This window comes from Rhagoletis pomonella, unplaced genomic scaffold (assembly GCF_013731165.1).
Source record: "Rhagoletis pomonella isolate Grant_MI unplaced genomic scaffold, Rhpom_1.0 Rhpom_scaffold_00013, whole genome shotgun sequence".
NCBI classification, from domain to species: domain Eukaryota; kingdom Metazoa; phylum Arthropoda; class Insecta; order Diptera; family Tephritidae; genus Rhagoletis; species Rhagoletis pomonella.
In genome coordinates this window covers 4950975-4977718 of record NW_023458567.1, presented here as the reverse complement: position 1 = coordinate 4977718, position 26744 = coordinate 4950975, and the positions used below count along the sequence as shown (strand labels likewise).

At 41.6% G+C, this 26744-nt stretch overlaps 3 protein-coding genes across 6 annotated transcripts in view; 1 reads left to right on the top strand and 2 right to left on the bottom strand.

Annotated features, from left to right (window-relative positions):
• Positions 1–1993: 1993 nt before the first annotated feature.
• On the bottom strand, positions 1994–6769 carry LOC118748573 (exportin-5). 2 transcript variants are annotated; one of them, XM_036483107.1, is made up of 3 exons: positions 6453–6769; positions 2598–6402; positions 1994–2533 (listed from the first exon to the last, which is right to left on the bottom strand). In XM_036483107.1, exon 2 carries the CDS (start codon positions 6328–6330, stop codon positions 2635–2637), a length of 3696 nt encoding a protein of 1231 aa, XP_036339000.1. In that variant the 5' UTR covers positions 6331–6402; positions 6453–6769; the 3' UTR covers positions 1994–2533; positions 2598–2634. The 2 variants fall into 2 exon arrangements, with proteins under 2 accessions (XP_036339000.1, XP_036338999.1); XM_036483106.1 differs by having other exon boundaries at positions 2598–6384.
• A 360-nt stretch (positions 6770–7129) lies between these two features.
• Positions 7130–26744, top strand: part of LOC118748571 — a 34941-nt gene continuing 15326 nt past the window's right edge. The window contains exons 1-9 of one of the 2 annotated variants that reach the window (XM_036483102.1): positions 7130–7425; positions 7489–8085; positions 18506–18819; positions 19148–19556; positions 19631–19821; positions 19887–20229; positions 20296–20912; positions 21038–26479; positions 26558–26690. In XM_036483102.1, coding sequence (XP_036338995.1) covers positions 7278–7425; positions 7489–8085; positions 18506–18819; positions 19148–19556; positions 19631–19821; positions 19887–20229; positions 20296–20912; positions 21038–26479; positions 26558–26690 — 8194 coding nt within the window. In that variant the 5' untranslated portion in view covers positions 7130–7277. Of the gene's footprint in view, positions 7426–7488; positions 8086–18505; positions 18820–19147; positions 19557–19630; positions 19822–19886; positions 20230–20295; positions 20913–21037; positions 26480–26557; positions 26713–26744 lie in introns of both variants that reach the window. The other variant, XM_036483103.1, reaches the window with a different exon arrangement.
• Positions 9958–17760, bottom strand: LOC118748572. 2 transcript variants are annotated; one of them, XM_036483105.1, is made up of 5 exons: positions 17150–17760; positions 15883–16187; positions 15693–15801; positions 11506–14443; positions 9958–11438 (listed from the first exon to the last, which is right to left on the bottom strand). In XM_036483105.1, the coding sequence occupies exons 2-5, from the start codon at positions 16080–16082 to the stop codon at positions 10315–10317; spliced, it is 4371 nt and encodes a 1456-aa protein (XP_036338998.1). In that variant the 5' UTR covers positions 16083–16187; positions 17150–17760; the 3' UTR covers positions 9958–10314. The 2 variants fall into 2 exon arrangements, with proteins under 2 accessions (XP_036338998.1, XP_036338997.1); XM_036483104.1 differs by lacking the exon at positions 17150–17760 and adding an exon at positions 16301–16615 and having other exon boundaries at positions 10315–11438.

Below are 26744 nucleotides of genomic sequence, written 5' to 3'. Positions count from 1 at the left end.
GCAACGTTGTTGTGTGGTGCTTTGAATGGAAATATGTATCTGATTCACGACACGACGTTCTAGGCCTGGTGCTACTGGCCTGCGTAAGGCTGTAGTTTTAGAACCTTGTTCTATCAGAGTTTCGGCCAAGGTCACCAAAAATGATTTGAAAAGCATTTTATTCCTCCTTAGCTTATTGTAAATAACCCACACGGCTGCCATCACTAGAAAACGGTAAAAGACCTTGTTCCACTATTTTTCTGATTTTCGATCATGTTCGTACAGGCCACTCATTTGATTTACTAAATCAACACCTCCCATAATTTGACGATAAAATTGTATTTAGTTTGGACATGGCACTTGCATTTTCTTGCCTGTTTTCAAAGTTTTTTCATAATTATTAGGCCTGGTTTGTGGCAATTCCTTATTATAAAACCCCTTTCGTGTCCTTACGTATAGAAGGCCTGCAGATGTGCTTTTGAATTCTATTTCTCCTCTTTGCATTTTCTTACTAGTAAACTTAGGTACGTTTTTTTCTGTTACCCATTATATGTAGTACCAACGGCTGAATAAGGAATATAGTTCAATAAATTAGCAAATTAGAAACACGAAGTAATATCATTTTCTTTCTAAATACCCTGTTGCAGCATCACACCATCTTACCGGATTTAGAGGCATATCGTTGGCTTATCTTGCATGAAATCGATAAAAAATTAAGTTATGTTCACCGGACTACAGGTACACATATGTACCACCAAAGGAGACTGCTGGTGCATATATGTACCATATGTTTGAATTTGTGAAAACAGAGGTTTATAATAAAAATATAAATATATATTTATAATAAAAATTTATTACCGTATTTACAGGCAATAATTAGAAACACCTTTATTTTCCTATAATATATTTAAATATACTAAGCAATTTTCACAAACGCAAGGAAATCTGTACAAAAACGTTAACGGGAGGGCCTCTCCCCAGAAATGAAACGAAACTGGGCGTAACAGGAGATGCAAAACTGAATGTGTAGAGTACTGGCTGATGGTAAAATTCCTAACAGACGACGTGGTACCCTTATAAATGTGATTAAATGTAAATTACAAGTTTTAGGGATGTTTAAACTTTGGTGGTACATATATGTACCATCCGGGTCGAAAGGGTTAAAGGAAAGGTGTTACCTCACAGGTGGTCCCATACTAATTTGGTTTAAATCCAATCATTGGATCATGAAAAAATTAACGATAATCTTAAATTTTTATATGAGAATTGGAGACGGTTTTGCTTTTGGCTTAAAAGTTACTTGTTATATATTTTGCTTCTCCTGTAAAATAAAAAATTTGTTGCTTGTGAATTAAGGTAACGATATTTAAAACGCTCCTATTTAAATTTGAATTTATACGCAGATATTAATCAAATTGAATTTATTTTAGTTAAATGAAAAAGTAACCTGAAAATTATAAAAATAAAAGCAAAAATCGTATATTAAAAAATTAAAAAAAAATTGCCATATATGTAAAGTATGATAGTTTACATATGTATTTAGTGAAGCTTACGATCATACATACATAGATATTAAAAATTTTGGACTGATAAAAAATTATCGAACAAATAAAAAATATTAAGGTTATATGTACATAAATGTATACTTACAATCTTAAGTGTGAAACCACACCGAAGACGACGAATCGTTTCTTTGTCGGCCGACAAGAAAACAGTCGTGTACATGCGTGGATAAACTATCACATGTCCGTGTTTGGTCTCTAATATAATCGGTAAGGGAAGGGATAAAGGGGATATTTCGAAAAATTTTGTCGCCAAAATATGACCAGCCTTTAGATTCTGCATACCTTTGCGATTGAAGTTTTTAATTCAGAACCGTCTAACCAATTGCCTTGTATCTGGCCACAAGTCCTGCCGAATTTACGAGTCGAGATCTCAGATATGGAGCCGGAATTATTACCCTTTCAATCGGAACCAAAACAATTTCCATCTCAGCACAGTGAAACTTGCTGCATTCGCTTTTGCATTTACCATTCAAGCTGCGCACAGCTTAAACACAATTCGTTTATTTCGTTCGTATTTCTTCGATTATAATATGTATCTTAATAAAAAAAAAAATCTTACATAATATTTTAAAATATTCATAAAAAAAAACAATGCAATTTTTCGCAATCAGAAACAATTTTTTAAAACTCGAAATTAAAATTAACATAGCATTTATACATACATATGTATGCATATGTAAAGATATATATGTATATTTTTATAATATGTAAAATTTATATAAATTACTTCATATGTAGCTAAATAAGTAATTTCTTTCTCCATTTCATAATGTATTTCTTGTTGGAAAAGGATGTATATGCGACATCGCCAATCGGCCACATCCCTAAGTAGTATTTTTATACTTATATATGCATGCGTTTATGCTGCTAATGTACCTTCCCCTTTCATGCAAATCGCAAATGCAAATTCATCAACAAAACCCTCATTTGTTGCGCAATAACATAGCGCGGCATGTTACAATACATGTTCCCGAAGTCTTAAATTCAAACTGCAAAATGAAAGATATCAGCAAGAGCTACAGAGAAATAAGTACAAGTAACATCAAATCTCACATTTTTCAACAGTTGCATTGGCTGCTTTCTCTTCCGGTCACTTTTCCGCGCGGAATAGCTTCGTCAGTCCCGCATTCTGTGTAATGTCCACAATATCAGAGTTGGGTTTGGGCGCGCGCGCCTGCATTGGCGGTAAATTAAGAATTTCGATTTGGCGGCAGAACATCTGATTCACACTCCGTCCCACCAGACGTGCAGTCATCTTCTTGAATAGATCCTTCTTCGCTTTGTCTACCTTGTTACCTTTCAGTGGCGCCACATTCACTTTCTCATCGAATTTCTGAATGTCTGCCGCATTGACGTTTGGTATAGTTCGTAATACATCGCTGAGCACAGGGAATTTGGGACGTAGCAACTCATAGAATTGCACACCGAGTGTTATGAGGCCCGCTTGATTGGCTTCATGCATGCCGTGCACTTGAAGTCCCTGCAAAACGGCGTGGAATGCGGTTGTGGCTTTATTTTGGTCCATCAATTGTGCTTCGGTGGTGGCGAGAAAGCGCATCACAGGCGCCACTACATTGACGGCCTTCATGCTGCAGGTGCTATCTTGCCAAGAGAGTGCAGCCATTAGCGTCATTAGTATGTAGTTGCTGGTTGCGCCATTGCGCAGCAATTTCGCACCCAAATCGCTGATGATGTCTGACAGCAAAGCGGATTGAGCCGCCCGCGAATGCGTTGTGCCGTCCATGGAATGCTCCTCCGGCTCCATGGCCACATCTGTGACGTTTGCCGGCGCATGCACGTTGTCAGGACCTGCTCCAACTAATGCAATTTTCAGCACATCCAGATATTCGCGCGTCAAAGAACGATTCAGCATATCCTCCAGCACTTCTTGTGTGCCATTCGACTCCTCATTCAACTGGCCCGATTCGTACAAAGACGATATGTAAGTCCAACGTTGCACCAAGTGATAGCACATGAATGGGGTTAAATGTGCGAATATCGGGACCAGCACCGAATCATAGAAGGTGGGTGGGCAAGAATACACAAATGGTTTGAAGAAGACACGTACAATGGGGCGCAGTCGATAGTCGGGCACTTCTTCTAATGAAGCGAAAACGCTATTGATTAGCGCATCAGCAATTCCCTGCAACTGGTAGAGGTCGCGTCCTAGAGAAGGCCCCGCCGAGCCCATCATGTGATAGCAGCTGTCGTACAACAAAGACATGAATTGCTGTAAGCGGTCTACAGTGGTGGTCACCTTTTTGACGGTCGGATCTAGCGGGTCGGCGGGTGGTGTGCATACGCCTAGCAAGGCTTTCTTTTCATGCTCCAACATGGTGTAAACCTGGCGAAAGTCTTCCGAGAGCAAAGCCATTGCCTGTGGTCGGTAGAGCTCGTTGAGCACGCGCATCAAAGCAAGAATATGTGGCAGTAGAGGAATGACGTGTGGTGTGGCTGGATTGCGGCAAATGGGATTGCCGAGCTCGGTGAAGCCGACAACAAATCCACCGCGGGATGCCCGATCCGGATCGTCAGGCCAAGTACAGCGCTTGATAACGGCTAGCACCACATTTAGCGCGTCCAACATATGGCCCCGATTCGCGCTGAGTGGATCTGATTGAATCGGTGTAACAGCCGGCTTGTCGAGACCCACAAACTGTATAAAAGTAAATGCCGATTTGAATACCTCTGCGAAGGTCGGCCAATGCGGTAGTGTATCCTTCATTATATTTGCTACGAATGCAGTCTGCCGTTCGTAATCGCAGAAGTGGTTGGATATCAATAGTAGAGCCTCCTGTAATGTAGTTCGTTCGATTTTGTTCAGGGCATGCCGCGGATCATCCAGCAGGGCTTTCACGTGAGTGTCGATTTGATCGAATACTGGGAGCAGCAATAAAGGATATTTGTGGCCCAGCTTCACCATTAACGAGGCCGCATGGCGGCGCAAATTTTTGGCGGCTTGTGCCCTAGTCGTCATTATATTCGGCTCGGTAGGATCTCGGAAGACCAGAGCCTGGAAAATACGCTCCAATACCCTTGGAAGCAAGGATACGCCACTCATGGCTACGCAATTGTTTGGTGTAATCTGACACGACGACATACTGAGGAACACAAAAAGTGCCGAGATGCACGATAGCAATATAGAGAGTATTAGCGGATTACTGGTTTCCACTTTCAGACACTCTTCCAGCAAACGCAATCCCGACTGCACCGCCGGCCGATCTGAAACCAACAAAATGCGACTAAGAACGCCGTCAATGACACAAACCAAAGCCTCCCACTCCAAATAAACGGGATCTTGAACAGAACAATTAATATTATCGCGTTCAGTATGTGCCTTTGCTAAACGAGCATTGAGCCATTGTTCGCAATAGCTGAATGTAACGATAGGCTGAATGAGCGTCGACTGGCGAAATAGCTCAAGAAAATCAGTGCGACAACGGTAATAGAAAACAGCAAACTCTTCTTCGCTATCGTATTCTAAGCAGATGTACGCCGCGGTAGAAACAGCAGTGGGCAAAGTGCGCATATTAGGATACAGGGTTTTAATGATGCGCGGAGCGATAACGTTAATAAATTTTGGAATGTACGGGGTCATTATTGGATCTTTGGAAATGCCATCGTGCTTCAAGAGCACATTCCAGATAAGCGTTGCACCATGCGCTACCGTCAATGATGGGTGCCGTGCGAGCAAAAGCAAACATTCAAGAAATATTTCGAAGTGAGGTGGGCGTTGTATGCTACCATCCTCTTTGCCCCAGAGTATTACGATTTGCTGAGCCAGACCGCTTAGCATATTGAGAAGTTTCTTGAGAAAATTGTGGTTTTGCTCCAAAGCACCAGCGGTGGCTATGTCTGGCAGTATTTGACTGGCCGTGAATATATAACGCATCGGTTCTTCCCCGAACAACATCAGCAGTGGCTTACGCTCTTTTACTTGACCCTTACGATTGGTTATCTGCGAGAGACACTCGGCTGCGTTGCATTGGAATGCTTTATCGTTCAATAAAATGCAAAGTATTTGTAGCAATTTGCAATTATTAGATGTTATGTGGTTCATAGAAACCCATTCAACGAAACCAGTTAGTGTTAACAACACAACTTCAACTACACGCCCGTGTGCATTTGCTTTCTGAAAGTGGCCGTGCGCAGTGGCTTCACGAAAAGACGTAACATGCAGTTCGATCAGACGTTGGAAAAACTCAAAAATATCGTTCATATTGTTGGTAAGTGCCTGATACATATCTTTGCGTCGCTGGTTCGATTCGATGGTCTGTAGCAAGGCGACATCCTCGACGAGTCGCAAGAAAATCAGCAGCACCAGCTCAGTTTGCGGTTCGCCTTTATTGCAGGCATCGGATAGCTCAGCTAATAGGGTCGTCCATTGCTGCGGCCATTCGCGTTTTATCATTTCTACAATTATGCGCGACAGTGCATCCTTCAAATGAGCCAAGCTCGCATCTTCTGCTGGACCGACACCGAAATGTAAAAGTTTCATGGCATTTTCCTTTATAAAAAGTTTCTCTTCGTGTGAAATGCTATTCCACTTAAATTTGATTGTGTATTCCATTAGTTGTAAGCCAAAATGTTTTACGTTTTGGCCGAATTGTTGGCCGCTGGCTAGGTAAAGGCCAACTTGCGCACATAACGGCGACTCCTCTTTAAAGCGTTCACAAGCCATGTAGGCTTCCATGCGCGCCTGTTGAGCCGTATCTGGACGCATAATCAGTTCAATTGCCTGGGCAAGCTCTTCACCAAGTGCAGCCACATTTCCTCGTTGTGTCATCTTAATGTCGGTGTTCTGCGACTATCAATTAACACTTGGCAGTCGTAGAACGACCTAAGAGTTTATCAAATACTAGATAATCATCATATACAATTGGATTGCTGAATTTCATAAATACTCACCGATATTTCACGTATTTTATGTGACCACACCACACACACAAATCTTGCAAAATTTTCTTTTCCCTTTAACTGTATAGAATTGCCTGGTGTGTGCAGTTTCCGATGTTAGCGTTTCCTATCCTCGTTCTACACCACCCCCCAGAGAATCTAATTTCTTAGCTTTTCGTTTTCTCTGCAGCAAGCGTGTATCTGATATGATTCCTTCACCGGTGCAGTTTTTTTCTTGTAACCTTTATTTACTTTCAACGGGCGATTTAGTATTTTGTCTTTTTTCATGCAAAAATTCTCTTTAGTAAATTTTTCATAAAACAGACTTCAAAAAAATGTGCTAAAGTTTATTTGTTGGAATTTTACATAGCACAGCACAGCAAGCCCGTATCACCTTGTTAAATACAGGGTTGGAAATGTCGATAAAAGACTACTCCTATTTGATGCATATACTACTCGTATTTTCGTAAGACACCAAAACATTTTTAAAGGGAATATGAAAATAAATAAATAATTTATATTCAAGAAAAAATTACATTTGATTATGAGTTTTAACTACATGTGCATAAATAATCGAAAACTTTTATAAAACTTACCACTTGTCCTTCCTTTGCACTCCTCTATGCAACGCTGTATTCAAAAAAGGTCTTTCCTCATCAAATCATTTTACTGCCACTGAACATACTCAAGGTGAAATAGGAGTAGAAAAACATCATCTGCATATGAAGTACGCGCGGAATGAGAACTTTTTTAATAACAAATTTCTATTGAAATTGAATTAGTTTGCGAAAAATTGCGTGATTTTTAATTGAGTGTAACTAAAATTCGAAGTTAGTTATGGAGTGGTACGAGATCGCAGTAAACGGTGAGCGCACAGTGAAATTTCTACCGAGAGCTCATGAACCGTGCATCCCTAAACACCGGGATCAAAAAAATTTGCAACAAAACGATCTTGCAGCCGAATCGGCTGATGAAGATTTTGCTGGTAAATAGGTTTATACAACCCATTTGTAACGTTAAGTTACACTTATGCCATGCCACATTTCAGGCTCCCTACAACTAGGCGGTATCATAAAACGAGGTGCATGGGGCTGGCTGACTAGCGGAAATGTGTTGGAAATCACTGCGCTACGTAATGGACAAACTCTTGCCTCCTATGAATTCACGGAAGCGCGTGGCTATGACAACTGTTGCATACGATTTGTAGAGGAGTTATTTCCGAACAACAACGAAACTGTGCTTTTAGCTATATGTATAGAGTGTTTTCGTGCGGCAGGAGGTGGTTGCAGTTTTGTAGCAATCTATTCTGTAGAACATGGCCAAGTTTTGAGTTGTATGGAACTGTCTCTTCATATTACTGCAGCAGCGTTTGTAAATAGAAATTGTTGCCGGCGCTCATTGTTGCAGAATTTTGATGGCTGCCTAGCTGTGGGCAGCGAAGAAGGTGTTATTTTACTATTGGACTTAAATATAAACAAAATATTAGCTACATACGACGAGCGTCTGATGAACACATCATCTAGGCAATTTACTGATATAATAACGGTATGTAAAATTGCTGACTACAATCTGCCCCTTGCCGAGATACATCGGACATTTCGACAAACACGCCACGAAGGTGTTCACTTCGGATTGCAATTAGAGGGTGAGTATTTATTCAATATAGAAGTATTTTGGGGGAATTGTCTGTGAGCCGTCTTCAAAATTTTCACATTCTGATCGTTGGCGGAAATGTGAGGAGGCCATTGCCTACTATGTTCCTCTGCTGGTGGGAATTGCGACGATTACCGATTCGCGATGCAGATAGGTAATATTTGCGAGATATACCTCACGATTCACGGATTTCAGATAATTTATGGCCTTATAACCATATACTAAAATTCGCATTACGTACGGCAACTGGCTTCTGACTGTCGTCTACTGAGTCCAGTAGCGTAAATTTTTGTTTTCTCATTATTTTTTTTTCATATAGGTAAAATATGAACCAAATCAGACTATAAATACGGGTTTTCCAAATACCTCGACTCCTCTGCCCCCGAACGGATTCCTTCTTCTTTCATATTGCATTGTCATTGATTTCTGAGCGAAGTTTGAAATTTCAAGTCTCTAGCTCATCGCGGAGATGGTTAAAAATTAATTGAAAGTTTTGACTCAAACAAACATACTTACGTACATACATACAAAACAAGTTAAGCAAAAGCTTGTAAAAAGTAAATTCAGATGAGTTTAATCGCTATAGATAATCCAAAGTACGATACAGGTAGACATGGCTATTAGACCAACAACTGGATGCTAGAACCGTTGCAGGTGACAAAGTTGGAGCTGTTTTGGAAGTTTTCCTCCTGCACCGATGCGATTAAAATATTGTGCCGGCTACAACCGTGTGTCGGTTTGGGCCGAGAACAAAAAACTTCTCCTTTGCAGATTTGCGCCAGTTGTTCATTCCAAGTGCGGGCAGGTCCTTCTGCACTTGGTCCTTCCATTGTGTTCGTCGGCGCCCTTACTTTCGTTGTCCACTCATGGGGGCGGAGTCGAAGGATCTTTTCTCCGAAGCGTCGTCATCCATGCGTACAATATGTCCAAGCCAGAGCAATCGCTGTATTTTTATGCGCTTAACTAAATATGTCCATGTCCACCGCCCACGCGAACGAGGCCATAGATTTTACGCAGAATAGTTCTCTCGAAAGCCCCCAAAGCCTTCTCATCTTTGTTAGATATGGTACATATTTCTGCGCCATATAAAAGGACGGGCAAAATGGGCTCTGCTTTTCAATTGCCTACCGAGCCCAAAGTAGCACCTGTTGACAAGAGTTATTCTTCGATTTATCTCCAGTCTGACATTATTGGTGGTGTTTATGCTGGATCCAAAGTTAGCAAAGTCCTTCACTACTTCAAAGAACCACAATAGTAGAAGTATGATTTATTAGTAGCATTCAGATATTCTGTTTACATTTACAATAGACCAACTTCGCTCTGGCTACTGCAGCAGGTTAAACTCAAATCTGAGCAGATTAGACGCAGATGTGCCAAATGAGTGTCCGGCGAGCGGAGAAACACCCCACGACTCGGAACATTTCTTCGTATGCCCGGAAAACAAGACAACGCAAACGCCTTTGTCCCTGTGGACCGACCCCATTGAGGCTGCACTTTTCTTAGGGCTTCCGTTCTTGGAGCTTGACGACAACGACTGAGATATTAGCCGCTACAACAACTACAACAAGTTCAAAGTTATGACTGCCAACAGTTACTTGTGTCCCAATACGCGAAGACGTTTTATGTGTTGCCAGGAAGTACTTTGTCTTGTCCTCGTTCACCGCCAGACCAACCTCGTTAGCTTCTGTTTCTAAGCTACAAAATGCTGCGCTGAGATTCCTGGTTTACAGGGAAATGATGTCAATATCGATAGATGTATGTACATATTTACATACATATGTATCTATTTGCTATTACCACTAATCAGTTTCGACATACATATATATGTATACCAAAAAATACGATTATACAGAAAATCAATATGTATATTAGTATTTGTTTAGTCAAGAGTTTATTTTTGATTTTCTCAAGTGTATGAAAGAAACTCCTTAGTTCCTTAAATGTTTTAAACAGAGACTTACTCTTTTTCGATAGTCAGTTGATTTGCAAATATCTCTTACTCACTAACTAAAGAGCTGTAAACTTCACCGATTGACTGTAAATTTTTTAATGCTAACGTTTAAAGATAAAAGTTATTTCATGAATTATTAAAGTAAACAAAAACATATTCCAATTACGAACTAAAGTAAAAATGAAAAATATTTCAAGGGTCTCGCTAATTAGAATACGAAAGAGCGCAGAGAGAAAAAAGTATAAATTGACATTCGATTCGCTCCGTCGTTTACTCGCCATCATCCCTCATTTGCACATCGAGCATTCCGCATATCATATATGATAAATCATCTGTCGGATCACCGTCGTCCCACATATTGACTGCACCCGCTTCGTCAAAGTTGTCATAATTAAAGGTCATAGCCATCTGGCTGCTGTTCTCATCGCCACCGCTGCTCAAATCCATGAACTCGTTAATCTCTTGCGTACTGTTTGCTTCTTCGGTCTCTGGCATACGAAGCAAGATGACACTTTCGATATTTTTTGCTTTAATCTGCTTCAAGCCGTGCTGCGTTCGGAGATGCTTCAGCACATTACGCCTATGCAATTGCATGTAATTGCAAAGCTTGCACACGTGCATTTTAATTTTGTTGACGCGTAGGTCGTACGCATACTCTTGGATAAGCCTGCCGCGTCTGGGACATGGCTGATTAATGTGATTCTTCATGAGCGTAACTGTTGTTTTCCGTATATTGCAGCCACTGCAACGAAAAGCATATTCGCCTGTGTGTATGGCATAGTGCCGATACCAATAGTTAATTTGAAAACAGCAAGTCTTATTGCAGAAAACACAATTCGCCGTATAATGATCTTGGGCGTACGAGTAAGGATGACTCTTCTCACACACTTGCCCACCTTGTTTGCGCAGCTGCGCCAAAGCCGTTTTCGGAATGCGTGAATTGTACACCTCACAAGCGGGATGTTCGTTGACATAGTGGGAAACGACGCGTGGCTTGCGCTTATTACAAATGATACACCAATCACCGTTGGCCGCGTGCCAGTTGGGATTTATGTTCTTGGGCGCTTTGCTATCTGGTGCAGGCATATCATTTACATCACACACCGAATCGTTCGATGTGCTATCGCAAGTGATAAGCTCCGGCTCGGCTGCTTTTTTCTGTGGTTTCAAGTTGCTCAGGTCCTGCTTGCGCGGTCGGCCACGCTTTGGTCTAGGCTCATCATCCGATGAGCTATCCGAGTTTTCCGCTGCTAACAGGCGTGTCGGTACAACCTTGTAAATGCGATGTGAACGTGGTTCACCGTCTACGAGACTATCTTCGTCATCATCATCGATGACAATTTGATTGTTTGTCGAGTCCGTGGAATTGCTGCTTCGACTTTTGGATGAACTCTCTGGAAGAAAAATATCAATGTGATATTAATTGCTTATTTAAAAATCAACCTTATTGTATGCACTAACCATTAAATCTCTTTGCCGCGGCGGTAGATCCTTTCAGATTTTTGGCTTGCAACGAATTGGCAAACATTTCTAAATAGGCACTTTCAAAGGATTTCACTTGTTGTTGCCGCTGGCGTTTCGCCTCCAGCCGTTTCTCCTCTGCCTTGCGTTGGACCAACGCCATCATTTGATCTTCCTGTCGTCTTTTATTAGTTGAGGCTTCTTTCTCTACTGGCGGCGGTTCGTCGTCCTCAGCTTCCTCTGGCTCATAGAGAAACGTTTCGTCATAGCAACGGGAACGATGCTGACGTAATGATTTACGTCTCTCGCCCCGACTAGGCAAACTCTCTTCCACCTTTTTCTCATAGTATTTGGCTGGTGTGTATTCCTCATCGCCTTTATGCCGCTTTCGTTTGTCATCGCTCATAACCCCGCCGCCATTGACATATTTTGCCATTAGCTCATCGTATGAACTCGTGCGCGTTGTTATGCGACCCGTACGTGCATCGGTCATCAGCGTTACGTGGATGCCGATTTGTGTGCAGGCGCCTGCACAAAAACGCAAGCCCTCCATAGACAGACGGCAGTCATCTGTGTAAAAAGCGTTACGTAGTTCGCGCGTTAACTGTCCATCAGCTGTACAATTTGACGTGTACGCCTTTGTATTGAGCGATGTGCGCAAGTCTTTGATCCGCGCGAAAACCTTATATTTGAGTGCACTCTGCATCAGCACCAGGCACGAATGAGACGCGATCTGTTGTGGGTTGGCGAAATTGTCTATGAATCCGTCCAACCATTCGCGGTAGACGCGCTCTTGCTGTTGCGTCACTAACACTTGCGTTGATTTGGGGACGCTTTTTGAAGAAGCCGAAGGCGAGACTTCGGGCGCAGCAGGTTCTTCCATCCTCTCCTTTTGATTATCTTTCTCCTTGTCCTTGGCTGTGGTGCGGCGGTTGGCATAGAAAGCATTCGGTATGATAATATTTTTGTTTGAAAGCATTGCAGAGAAGGCGAGTGGATTATCGCCGGACGTAGCAGAGGCTGGTAACAGGTTGACCGCATTCAAAAAGTTTGATTGTGGTGTAGGGGTGAAATTGGTAGGTGGGAATAACGACACACTTCTTGGTAACTTTACTGCTGAAGCACGCGGTGGGGACGACGTTTCGGAAAGGAATGCACGATAAGCCTCCGGTACTGCACCGCCGGACATGACTTTACTTATTTTGATCGGCTTTTGCGCTGGCGCCGCTGGTAGAAGCGTGCGTTTTTTACCCATACGCACTTGCTGAGTTGGCATTTTAACCAGAGTTCTTGTGAGAGTTGGCCGCAGGGTTGTGCGGCTTTTACGGCCTCTCGGTGGGTTATTACTGCAGTTAGCGCCATCTTCATCGGAGCTGTCGAGTAGTTCAATTGTTTCCGTTACCGATTTCGCGGTTTTAATAGTAATTTCCTGTTGATCTCTGCGATTAGGTACCCGAGTATGTTGCCGCTTACAAAGACTCTGCGTAGATTGTACCTCCCTCAGTAGGCTATTGTTGCCAGCTGATTTCGGTCCGAATTCTTTATCGTTTTCCTCGTCGGTGTCTAGACAAATAGGCGAATTACGCGACTCGATGATTTCCACATCATCATCATCATCATCATCAACGTTTGGATCTTCATTTGACACTGTCTCGGCAGCTACGTCGGTCGGCTGCTGAAGGATTTGGTGCTCAGTAGTGCGTATCGCCGCAGTTTCATTACTAGTTTCCTGGCTATTGTCCGCTTCGTTTGTTACATCTGCTTGACCAAGTGGATCGTCTGTTTGAAGCACATCTCCTACCCCGACGGCAGCATCACTCTGGCTGTCAATTTCAACGTCGAACTCGGCTGGTAAAGCGCAACTCTCCTCGTTACTGCCAGTAGGCGCCTCGCTGATCTCCTCAATTGTGGCTTCTTCCACTTGTGCTTCATCATCGTCTGTATCTTCGTTAACTTTTTCATTGACATCTTTAGTGTGTTCTGAATCCCTTTTATTGCTATCGCTGCCTTGTATTACTTCTATTTGTTCCTGTGCGGTTTCGTTTTTATCACTCACTGCAGTTTCATTCATATCTTGGTTGTTTTTTATTATTTCAGCTTTATCTATTACGTTTTCACTATGTACGCAGGCGTTGATATTTTCCTCATCCTCCTCTTCAACTTGTTCTTCCTCTGTCTCTTCTTCCTCTTCAACTTGGTTTTCCCCAATTTGTTCCTCCTCCGTCTCTTCTTCCTCTTCGGCCTCCTCCACTTCATCATCGCTCTTATGTGCCGAGAATTCCGCTTCATCAGCAGAATCAGGTAAAATCATCTCATCTTCCGCGGTGCTCTCGGGTATTTTAATCAATTCGACATCTTCGTATTCAATCTCTTCAATATCCTCTGGCGCTTCGAAGTGGTCGAGAGCTTCTGTTGTAGTAGTATCTGTGGACTTATCATTATTTTGATGGTCGTCTTTATAGTTTTGCTCTTTTAGTTCCTGTTTGCGGGCAGTTTTATTTGAATTTGTAACTTCATTTTTCTTCTCACAAATCTGGGAGTTTTCATCTAATTGCTTTGAATCCGAGACATCATCAACCAAGTCTTGTTGGCCCGGTGTTTCATCACATGATTGTAAAACATTTTCTTCCTGATCTTTTATTGAACCTGTAATTTCTTTGCTTGTCTCGCCAATATCTGAGTTTTCCCTCTCCTTATCGGAGCTTTTATTTTCTTTTCCCAAGCTTTCACTCTCTTTATTTCGGCTTCCGTTCCCTTCATTACACGTTTCCTCACTTTTTTCACATTCGTTTGGAAGTGTAAGACCGTTTACAACACCTTCCGATTCCTTCCCCTCTACTTCATTGGAATTGAAGTTTTTATCAATATCGCCATTCTTAGGAAGATCAATATTGGCCTCAAGGGCCGTTTTACTTGCTGATACATTGGATGTCGTGTCCTTAATTAAAAAAAAAAGTAAAAATTAATAAAAATTAGTACAATAGAATAAAGAATAAGTTTTCCAAATGCATTTGTTTAAATCTTATTTATTTTAATTTTTCCATTAATTAATTTTTTTATTACTTTTTTAATTTTTCTTCTAAAAACAATCGTTTCATTTTTTAACTTATCAATTCGTCGCAATATTTTTTTTTAGGTATGTTACCGCATAACTTTGGACCACATTAACCGATTTCAATAACTTTTAAAGGAAAGGTGGTACCTCAGAAGTGATCCCATACTAATTTGGTTTAGATTCGATCATTGAATCGCGAAGAATTTAACGTTACCTACTCTTAATTTTTTATATAAGAATTGAAGTAAGTTTTGTTTTTTGCTTAAAAACTACTGGTTTTTATAAAAAGAAGCGATTGTGAACAAGTAAAAGATGGACCGTTGCCTCTAGAAGCATGAAAAATTTAGGAAGGCGAGAGTCACACTCGATGCCAGAAGCAACAACACAATTAAGTAATACTCTAAGATCCGACAAAGGCACGACCTTCGCCCATCTGTTTAACTGATGAAATTTTTCTTGTTCTATGAAATTTAACGTGTTAATAAATATTTTGCGAGTGGTTTGGCTAAAAAAATCCTGGCCAGGATATTTTTAATTAAATATTCAAAAATTATTATTTTTTTAATTTTGTACTCATTTGTTTAATGAACATATTATGTACAAATCGAAAATATTAAGCCTATAGAATATGAAAACGTTGGGTTGTCTATTTTTTTCCTGGCCTACCTATCGGGTTGGCAGGTATGAACATGTAGGTAATATTAGTAATTTTCACTCACCTGTTTAACACATTCTATAGGCTTTACGCTTCCGATTGGTATATATGTAATTTGTTCATTAAACAAATGAGTGCAATATTAAAAAATAATAATTTTTGAATGTTTAATTAAAAATATCATGGCCAGTATTTTTCAGTCAACCCACTCGCGAAATATTTCCTAACACCTTAAATTTCATCCATTACACAGATGGGTGAAGGTCGTGCCTTTTTTTATCCATTACACAGATGGGTGAAGGTCGTGCCTTTGTTGGATCTTCTACTTTAAATGTTGTTTTGGTTTAAATAGTAGTAGGTTCCAAATTCCTTGATCTTAATATATTTTTAAATTTACTTAGTTTCCCTCTAATAAACATTCTTACACGCATTAAAAGCACATATCTAAATTTAAACCCTTTCCTCTGAAGCACTTACCTCATCACCACAAGCATTGGAAACCAACGTTGACGCCGACGTCAACAGCGGTGTATTCGCTACACCCTTTAGCATCACTTCATATCTGTCCAGTTCACCAAGTGTCAATCTGCAAAGTTCATTAAAAGTAAATAAAAGTACAGTGAGCTCTCAACTACACTAGGTAATTGGCATTTAAGCTTGTTTATACCTGTCACCCACAACCTCCTGCTGCAACAACAGCTCCCGTAGTAGTTTTAATTTTTCCAACTCTTCCGCATTTTCATTCTGAGAAGTTACGTTCGCAATGTACTGTTCCAAAGAGGGCAGCAATTTTTGCATTTTATTGACTTTTTGTTTATAGTCATTCATTTGTTGTGGTTGTTCTTGTAACACTGCCGGTTCCATCATGCTGCCTACGATTGAGCAGGTAATCAGTTCTATTTGACCTGTGTGTTTATTTGCGCTTTCTTTTAGTAGCTTTGTAGTAGTTTTTCTTCAAAAAACTCGTAGTTACTTAAAAATAAAAATGGGAAAAAATGTTCAATACTCTTACATATATATGCATATATTTTAATACTATTTGTTTAGAGCCAGTTGCTTTTAAATCTAGTACAAGAAAATAATACGTGAATATTGTGCCGAAAAAATGTCTGCCATTTTAATTTTTTCTCCACAAGTCAAAATGCTGTGTTGCTTTTGAACGTGTAAAGCTGCCTTTACACGAGTCGATTTTTGTCATTGAACCAAAATCGACCCGTGTAAATGGCAATTCAACCATAAAATGTAAGTGTTTTGTTTGGTCGATTTTTCAGTCCACAGAAATCGACCCGTGTAAATGCAGCTTTAAGGGAATATTTTTCTAACAGGGAAAACATGAAATTTAAGTTTGGAAGGATTTCTTTTAAAAAATGTACAACTTTTTTTAAACTTTTATTATAGTAAAGTTTATTTAAACAAAAGTGAAGCGTTACAGTTTTTAGTAAATTCGGAATTAAAAAAAATATATATATGTATGAACATACATATATGTAAATACATTCATGCAACCAAAAGGAATTTTTTTTTTAAATATAATATACGCAACACCTGTTTATTATAATAAGAAATTTATAGAAATAGTATGGTTTATGTGCATAAATAAGTACATACGTACATATGTAGGATGTCACATTCATGTACATACATATATGTGTACATATGTATCATTCATGTACATACATATATGTGTACATATGTATCATTCATTTTTGCTACAAAATTAATTAGAAATTATTAAAAAGTTGCAAAAAATAATGAATTTTCATCATTTTAAAAAAGTAATTCTTTCGGTATTTATGAAATGTAAAACTAAAATAACGAAATTAAAAAAAGTAAAGAAAAAATTTGTACCCAGCATTTTGGCTTGTCACAGAGAAAATATAAATTTTAAACACACGCAGAGTCGCAGCAAAACCAGCACACACATACATACGTACCTTTACAACAAAAGAGTGGCTGACATGGTCGGTAACTATCGCACTGCCACTGCTAGCCGCAGCCACGCATCCCCTATAAAAATACTGGCTCAAGTTGTGACACCCTCTTCGTAGTGGCGCCACTGTTAAATACACATATGTATATTTTTTCTCGCAATAATGCGGCAGCGTTTGTAAATTTTTTTGTTGCTTCCTTTTTAATTTGCTTCAACAACTCTGGTTCGATGGGGGAATGTTCAAGTGGAAGCGCGATTTTTTTAAGTATTTTGCACTTGCTAAATTCACAAAAAAACTTTAAAAACTTAAAGCATTACATTACCCTCTGCACGCACAACCAAAATTTTTACCACTAGGCTCACCTTTTTTCCACAATTTACCGCTGTCAGTGCTTCGGTGCGTTACATTGTAAAAAGTATGGCGCTAGTTGCAATTTGCAGTAGAAAAAAGTAGTAGGTCTAATAAGTAGTAACATATGTTAATGAATTTTTCTTCTTCGGACTGTTGAAAATTTCTCTAAAATACATTTTTGACATCACGAATAGGCTTAAAAGTAGATGATATTTTTACCTAAAAGCCATTTTCACATATTTTCCCTCGTTTTCAACAACGAGTCAAACAAAAGTGCATTTAAGTACGTTTTTGTAGTAGTGGAGTAGTAGCAGCATGAACGCTTTGCAGCCACACTGTTTAAACATAAAAATTAACTACAGGGTTGCTTTTACCAAATGTCAAATATCAGAAATTTCGATCAACATGAGAAATGTTTGGAAGCAGTGATGCAACCTTGTACAATGATAAAAAATAAGTATTTAAAAAAAAAATAAAATAAAATAAGTAAAATTATAATTTAATTTTCGAAAAAATTTACAATATACCTTATAGAAATTTTATTAAAAACAACTATAAAAGAAAGGAAAATCAAAATTTTTATAAAAAACTGAATCAAAACTATGAACTTTTCTCAGTCGTTTATGAAATGGAAGTTTCCCTTTTAGCTAAATTTTAACGAGAAGCTATCCCAAAAAATTATAAAAATTTAATTTTATTACTGTACTTACATACCTACTCGCAAATTAGTAAATGGTGTCATTAAAATACCTTTGTTTTAATTTTTGCGGCGCTAACATGCAAAATAACATAGAACCCCCTATCAATAAGAATTGTATAAAAAAAATTGTACAAAGGCTGTTGTTGCAAATAAATAGAAGTTTTTTGACAGCCTTGTGTATGAAAATAATCTGAGTGGTTCCGCCAGCGTAGACCCGACTGTGATGGGAGGGTCACAGGTCTTTCCTTACCTTTAATTAGTGATTTCGCAATAAATAACATCTTTCTCTCTTTTGCTTCTCTTCGAAGTCATCGACACCCCATGCTCTGTACAATGTCTGCTGCCCATCGATTTGGCGCTGGGTCTAGCAATCGGTCTCGAAGATGGGCGCTTGGCCTTTTACGATTTGGCAGAAATGCAAATATTTTACATAACAACGCCACAACCACAACAACTAATGGCCCCTGTGGTGAAGTTAACTTATCTAGAACCCCTGGATGATCCACGCCATTGCCTCTACGTTTTTGCGATGCATGAAAATGGAGAAAATTTAAGTGCTGTGCTGCATACGCTTATCTATGAAAAACGCTTACCGGAGAAGGATGGCTTTTACTATTTCGAGGTGTCTAGAGCTCTCAAGCCATACTTATATATGTATCTATGCCGTTCAATTAAAGTAGCCTAAGTCGGGATAGGCCCTTTTCCATTTAAAGCAAGATTTCATTGGGTTCCCAAACAATATTTTGACGTTTAACTAGCCAGAGGTGTAGTTGAAGATGCCCTTTTAATATAAACTTAAAAATTTTCAAGGGAAATTTATTATTTTTTAATTTAAGTCAAACCATCTAAAGCCACTTAAGCTACTTTAAATGAACGGCACAGATACGTAGTACATATGTATGTACATACATATATCGTTCTTCTAAAAAAATTTACAATTTCTATCGCAGTCTTTTCTAACGAGTACAGCACGTCTACAAATTCCCTTGGAAGGCACTAAGGGTATCGCCATTGGCTGTCAGTCAATTAGCAAAATACATAATAGTAGTTTCAATAACAGCGCAAATGGTGACACCAATGCCACACACACAGACGAAGATGGCTATTGTTTGTGTGCGCTCAGTTGGTATTCCACATTTGAAGAGAAGAATAAGCTACTCATATTCGATTTGAATCAATGGTACAAAGAGGAAATGCCCTATAGCATTACGCAGCAGAAGTGTCCCAGTTATCTGGCCGGTTATGTGTTGAGTGGGCGACAATGCGCTCAAAGCGCTTACCTCAACCCCAGCACTGTCGCGCACTTTAACTCGTTGCAACGCTTTGAAGAACACTTCTATCCGAATTCGCTCAGTTTTGGTGGGTTTAACGAATAATAATTTATATACATATATCCCTTCATTTCAGACATGAATGTGGCTTTATCATTGCAGATTTTGTGCTCCTATTGCAAGATAGCACGCTTGGTTATACGTGGATTGGTGCACAAAACAAAATCATAAACATATTGCGCGCTAGTAATTCGAGCATTTTTCTTGAACCTGATATGTATTTCAGAGAAATATTGCGTGCGCGATTGCTGCCGCAGTTTACTGAATTAGGACTGGATTCCACATTCTCTCGGGTAAATAAATGAAAGTTTAAAATTTTTTTTTTTTTTTTTTTTAATATACAAAAAAATACCCTCAGCTTGCCATCTATGAAACCATCTTATCAGTCGCATTGGAGCACAACTGTTATAGTATCCTGCGAGATTGCGCCAAATGTTGGGCAGATGGCAGTTTTATGGGCTCCAATTTCACTGCCACCACGGGCATTTCACTCTCTACGCTTACCGATTGGATATGGAAGCGTGCCACGGATATCAAAACGCGCTGTAATGACCTTTCAAAAGGCCTTTTCGATTACGCCGGCTATCCTTTGGATCATCGTGAGCAAAAAGAGTTGGGATACTTGACGCGCCAGCTGAAATTGCTAGCCGATTTGTTGGGTGAGGTGCTGTCCACAGGCAAGCGGTATATACCCGACAAAGGTAAGAAGGGATAACATCAGGAAACTAACTCATTCGAATATTCACCCGAAAAATTACGTCTTCTAGTTTTCCTCAACCTTGAGGCACAACACAAATCTATGCGCATGGCTTCAGAGTACCAAGATGTGTTGCTGTGGCTACTAAACATCGGTTTACTACCAGAAATTCTGCATAATCGCAACAACGGTAGCCCATGCAAGCCACATGCCCGGGGCAAAGGTGTTGTCAATACGAACTCATCCAACACCAGTGCTATTCAATATCCTTATGATGATTTGAAGAATTTATATGCGCGCAGACGCACCTTTTTCGCGCGTATCAATGAAAATTTTATCTCAAAAAAGACTGGCAGCTGTCGCTTGCTTTTCATCGATGCGCTCATTGCGCACGAATGTAAGGGCGATAGTTTGCGTGAATGTTGGCTGGAAAATGGCGGCAATGGCCTCTATCCACCGCCTACCATTGAGGCCATGCTGCGCATTTTGCTTGTACCAGAAGTAGAATTCGAGAATAAATGCGCTATTTTGTTGTATTTCTTTTTGGACTTGCACATGACAATCGATGAGCGTGCTCACAAGGCGGTTGTGGAGAGCTTTGTGAAGTTTCCGAGTGTTTTTAAGCTAACTGCTGCCTTGATCAAGACTGTGCAATCGTTTTGGAATCTAGACCATGGACTCTTTATGGTAAGTGCCTTGTGAAAATAAAAAAAAATTGAAGCGCTTGTTACGTGAGGCCAATTCTCGTTTTTTTTTTCAAAATTCTCGAAGCCCTTTTGCACAGCTAATGTTATTTATTTTTTTTTTTCTAGCCCGCTGTTGACGAATTCATATCGCCCTTCAACAATAATCAAACCTACAACCAATGGATGCTGGAACTGCTCATTGAGTCGTTGCTTACCCAAAACGCGTCCGATTTTGCGTTGCGCATACTTGAAGCGCGGCCTAATCTCATCTCGCCCTTACTTAAACTCAAAACTTTGCTGGCCAGCGATCTAGTCTCAGAAGCTTTCCATTTTGCGCGCACCAAACAAGATGACTCCCTGCTGGAACTTTTCTTCAAATGTTGCCTCTGCGCTGGCAAATATGGCGTCATACGCGACTTAGCACTCAATGAACGGGAAGGTCACCTGTTGCAGAGCATATTACGAAGTAGCAAAACCCACGGCGCCGAGAACTTGCATTTCGTGTATCTGCTTCAAAGGTCCAAATACATCGAGGCTGTTTCATATTTGGATGAGTTGTCGCGTGCGAAGAATTTGCGCACAAATTACGGTAATGAGAGTGGCGTCATCGGTACCAGCGATACGCCGACGCTAGTGCTGTCGGCCTTCAATACCACAATGGCGCCAGTGACCCAAGGTTTGACAGATGTTTACTTCCGCATTAAAAATAAAATCAAGCATAGGGAGGCGGATAACCGTTCGCCTGTGCCACTAAGTTGCCAGCTCATTAAGCAGAATGCGAATAACTTGCTTGGTGGCATTTATCATAGCTCTGCGCTAAGTGCACACTTTGCCACCTACTATTGGGGCGAAATGGAGGATGAGCGAAAGCGTAGCGCTAAGCCCGCCTCCATGCTGCTCAGCGCTAATAATGCGCCATTTTTGCGTAAGCCGCAAGTAGAAACGTGCCACCTACAAATGGAGCATTATGCTCAAAGTGGTGTCTCATATCCGCAGCCGTACAAATTGACTGAAAAACGCACGCTGGCGGAGCGTGAAATGGAGCTGGATGAGGCGCCAACTGATATGCCCACAACATTGAATACGGCGGTGACTCAATCGCGTAAACGTCGTCGTTTATTGGGGCAGGAAGTTGTGGAAGACCTTGGTCACTTCATGCAGATGAACAAGTCGTCGGGCCATTTGACGGCAAGAGGTTTTGATTTGCAAGCTGCCTGCGAATCGCAAGCAGAGAAGGGCGAGTTGACGACACCATGTAAAACGGCTGTTGCGACAGAGTTTCTAAGGCAACCATTAACAACGCCTCGTCGACGCTTGTCTACACTTAGTGACAGCCGTGTCGGTGTGAGCATGCCGCCGTCTGCTACTTCGGAGCTGCATAGCATACTCAAGACATGCAACACACCGGAAAGGAGTGATCGGGCACTCAGTGCCATAGACGAAAGCAAGTATTTGCGCTTCAAACTGCCGGCTACGGAAATAGAAGAGGAAAAAGAAACTGCCCTTGCGAGTAAAATAACACAAGAAAAGTTGAACCGCATCGAACATTTCGTTGGCAAAAACGATGATGGAGTGAAAGCCAAGCGGCGAATAGTGACTACAACGGTCGTTATTGATGAAGTTGACGACAGTGTGGCGACGGCTGACGTGATTGAGGTAGGAACGGAAGCGCCGAATGAAGTGACACAGGAGGACATTGAAATGTTAGAAGACGACGCTGTGGACGAAGTGCTCATTGAAGTGAGGCATGTAAAACCCATGTCCTGCGTCGATTCTTCTAGAACCAAACAAAATGCGGTTGAGTGCGCTGTCTCAGTAGAGTCGAATGCTTCTAAGAGCAATGATGTTTCCCTGGAGGAGGAACGGGAGGAGGAGGAGGGGGAAGATGAAGACTTCTATTCACCGCATTCTTCGTACAACAACTCCCTACTCGTGGTAAATGCTTGCTCACCTCTAGCGTCGACAACAGCTGCAATCATATCTTCGGCCAACGAATCAAGCACATCAAAAGTATTCCACTTTAGTGGACCACAGCCTCGTAAGCCACTAGCTCGTCTCTCAGCCGAACGCAGCCAAAGTTGTACACCAGAAAGACAGTTGCCGGAACAAAAGCAAGGAAACCAACCACCACCACAGAGCGATATTCAAAATCAGCTGAGCAGTGGTTATGTTAGCGTTACTTCTAGAATTTCAACTGCTGTGACTTCTTCCAATGCAGCTGAACCCTGCCAACCCACCTTCCAAATCAAGTCCGTAATGTCTTTGGCTAGCAAAGATTTTGCGCCATTTAGCTCATCGTCAAAAATATGTGCCACTCAGTCTAAATTCAATTTCGAAGATCAAAAAGTGCACGTTCCACGCGGCAAGCTCTCTGAATGCAGCACCATAGTGGGAAGCTTCAGTGTGGAAATGGAAAGCGGCTTGTCAGAAGCAGACGAAGTCGACAAAGCGGCAAAGCAACCAACGGCTTATACACAATTGAAGTCGGCGGCTGGTGAGTTTGGGCGTCCAACGATAGCAGCGCAACATTTGCGCGCCAATACAACGCTAGAGATGAGCTCATATGAGTACACGCTAGCCGAGGTAAAATCTCAAGGTACTATGAAGCAGACTGTTGGCCCAGAAGCGGATGGCGCTAAGCAGAACGCAGCTGTGCTGCAAGTTATGGAAACAGTTGAAGTGATGGATATGGATGAGGAATTGGAAATGGAAACAGAAACAGAAAACGAAAATGATATATTTAAAGAGCAGCAATCACAAAACGCTGAAATTGCAAGCAATGCTGTGGGAGCTGACTCTGACTTGTACGCCGATGCACTTGGCATAGCCGTGCAACACGGATCCGATGGGGACGTTAACAGTAGTGAAGACTCCAATGATATAGTAGCTTTGTATGAGAACCAACGAGCCGCGAAAAATCAGGCTGCTGCCGACAGCAGTGACGGCGATGTGATTATTTTATCGTCGTCTGCATCGTCGATCCAAAGAGATGATGGAAATGAGACATTGGATTCCGAATCTGAAAACGATAGCGAGAAATATGAAGACGGACAGGACGAAGAGGAAGAAGTTGATGATGATGAAGAAAGCGAGAATGAAGATGAAGATGACGCGGATGAATATAGAAATGACTCGGTTGAGAATTCTATCGATGATGTATCGTCCATCGAACTTGACGACGAGAGCAACAACAGCGCCAGCGAGAAATCCCGAGATATTACAAGTGAACCAATCGCCAGGCCTACTGTAGTACGTGAAGATAATAGTGCGGATGTAGGCAAGGAGCCGAAAACCGCAAATCAAGCACAAGATACCCAGGAGGCAAGCCCAGATACATCTCTACATGGTAGTAATTCTTCCACTTCAGTGGAAAGCGATGTCCGATTCGTAGTTGAAGGGGCCGTTTCGAGCTGTGCTGATTATGAAGAGCTGGCGATGCGCGAAACTGTTGTTTTTGAGGAGTCCGGTGATGAACAACATCCCGAGGAAGGAAGCCAAGTTGGGTGCAACTACTTCAGCAAGAGTGTCTTTATGCAAAAAGACGCTGAAATCACAATTGAAGAGCTAAACGTTAGCGCATACACAAAAACCACGAAAGAGGTCTACGAGGAGCTGGACAGTGATGTGTTTTATTATGGCGCGGAGACGACAAGCGAAAGTCTTGAATTTCGGGAGGAGCGTAAAATTGAGTTAAATTTTGAAATGGAAACTGCCAGCACTTCTAAGAAGGCCGTTATACAAAGTGCGAATTTTACTACAAAACCACCAGAGAACTTAGTACAAGACACATTGAACAACGAAGAAAAACCAACCTGCTCTGTGTATGCTAAGAACAAATTCGGAGGTGTCCAAGAGTCCAATGAAAGTATTCAGAGAAATGTGCCAAAGATAGACGATGCACGACATTTTTCTGCGGTGGGAATATGTATCACAAATAAGGATAGACATGAAGAAGCTGAAATAGAATTGGCAAATGATGTCCCGAGCTCGAAGGATATAGAAGGAACTGAAAAAGACGAGGCAAAAGGGCAAGCACGAATCCATTTGCGGATGAATGAAACCGAAGATACAGAAAAAGTTGCAGCAGGAGTGCCAAAAATAAAAGGGCAGAAAAGTGTGGAATGCGAAGAACGGGAAGGTTCAGAAAACACTGAAAACGAGCCGATTGAGGAGGAGCAAATCACTCTCCACGTGGAGGAATGCGATCTCAGTGAGGCCGAACTAATAGAAGTTGAAGCGGAGGCAGCAAATACAACTGCAGTGAAAAATTCGTCGGTTAAAGTTGCAACAAAAGCTGTTGAATTTGAAAATATTGGCCAAGCGATTGTTGAACCAGCGAAGCCGGACACTGAACAAGAGTCTACGCAATCGTCGCAAAGCCCGATACCCATAAAGGAAGCATTGGAGAGCAATAGCTCAGTTACTGAAAAACAAGCCGCCTCGAAAAAGGCCAACGAAAAGAATGCTTCTAAAAGCTCACACACTTCCTCAAACATATTGACAAAGGAGACAGAAGAATGGCAAGCAAATACTCCTACGCGTACACGTTGCAGTCGCCGTGGGACCTCTGTGCCACCGCCAGCAGATGCGGTTATCAGCACACCAGTTGACGAAATTATTACACCACGTCGCAATACTCGCGGTATCTCGATGCCTCCCCAGACCACAGTCCAGCAAGAGCAAGAGATTTCTGTAGGCACGCCAGAAACGCGCGGTATCAGTCGTCGCAACGTACGCGCAAGCTCAGCACAAGAAGAAATCGCTGCTCTAACCACCACGCCGCGTACGCGACGAAGTGTGCGCGGTGTATCCATGCCGCATGATGAAGATGAAAGTGGCGGTACGCCCGTGCGCGCAATACGAGGCACATCGGTGCCACCACCTGCCCAAATTGTCACCCGTCGCCGCTCAAATTTGCTCGATGCCATCAACGAAAGCACCCCAGTAGTGGACTCACCTTCAACGCGCACACGTTCGCGCATGCGTCTCAATTCTGCCGAGAGCGAATTAGATTCGTCGGTTGTAAGCGGTAGCGAACAGACGTCTCAAGCCAAGCGCACGCGCCGCTCTTCAATATCGAGCAGTATTTCGGAGCAACCGTCTACGCCGAGTGGCCGGCGTACGCGCCGTAGCACTGCTGCGACCGATGCTGCAAATAGCGAAGTGGGTACACCTAAAGCGCTGCGACAAACAACGCGTAGAAAGAGTGCCAACACCGAAAACCTGTATGCTGCGCAGCCACTAGAAGAGGACGAACGTGAAACTGAAAAATCAATTAAAACAAGTGAAAATGACGCACAAACCGCCTTATACTCATCGGCGCGTCGTTTGACACGTACTCAACTGGCTATAATGGAGAAATCGGCTGCACTTAGCAGAAATGCACCGGCAGTGGGACCGCGCAGTGGTGCATCCATATCACCACCCATACCGAAGCGCGTCAGCAAGCGCCGTAGCTCGCGGTCCACTGTGCAGGACAGCGATGATGTCGAATCGATTTCATCACACCTAAGTAATGTTTCAGGCACACCGAAGCGTCGTGTAACGCGAAGTTCGATGAAGGATAAGGTGAGTGTGGGGAGAGTCTGTTCATTTTATTATCATTATTTCCAAACATACATAATTCTTTATTACCTCGTTTATCAGGAGGAAAAGGATGATGATTTGGCGAGTATTGCCAGCTCAATGGGCAGTGAACGTATACGTGCGCGGCGCTCCAAAGAGGCAAAAAGCTCGCCGAGTACTACTTTAAGTACCATACAAGAAGATGAAGCGGAAGGCAAGTAGAGTTCGTCAATAAAATTTTAAATAGTCTGATATTTTATCGAAATTC

Bases quoted from the DNA above. Each gene is read 5' to 3' on its own strand.
- LOC118748572 (XM_036483105.1), bottom strand. From the start codon at position 16,082: ATGATGGAACCGGCAGTGTTACAAGAACAACCACAACAAATGAATGAC. The intron at 14,444-15,692 runs GTAAGTGCTTCA...TTTTTAATTAAG, and splicing joins CCAATGCTTGTGGTGATGAG to GACACGACATCCAATGTATC. The intron at 11,439-11,505 runs GTTAGTGCATAC...TTTTTCTTCCAG, and splicing joins CGCGGCAAAGAGATTTAATG to AGAGTTCATCCAAAAGTCGA.
- LOC118748573 (XM_036483107.1), bottom strand. From the start codon at position 6,330: ATGACACAACGAGGAAATGTGGCTGCACTTGGTGAAGAGCTTGCCCAG.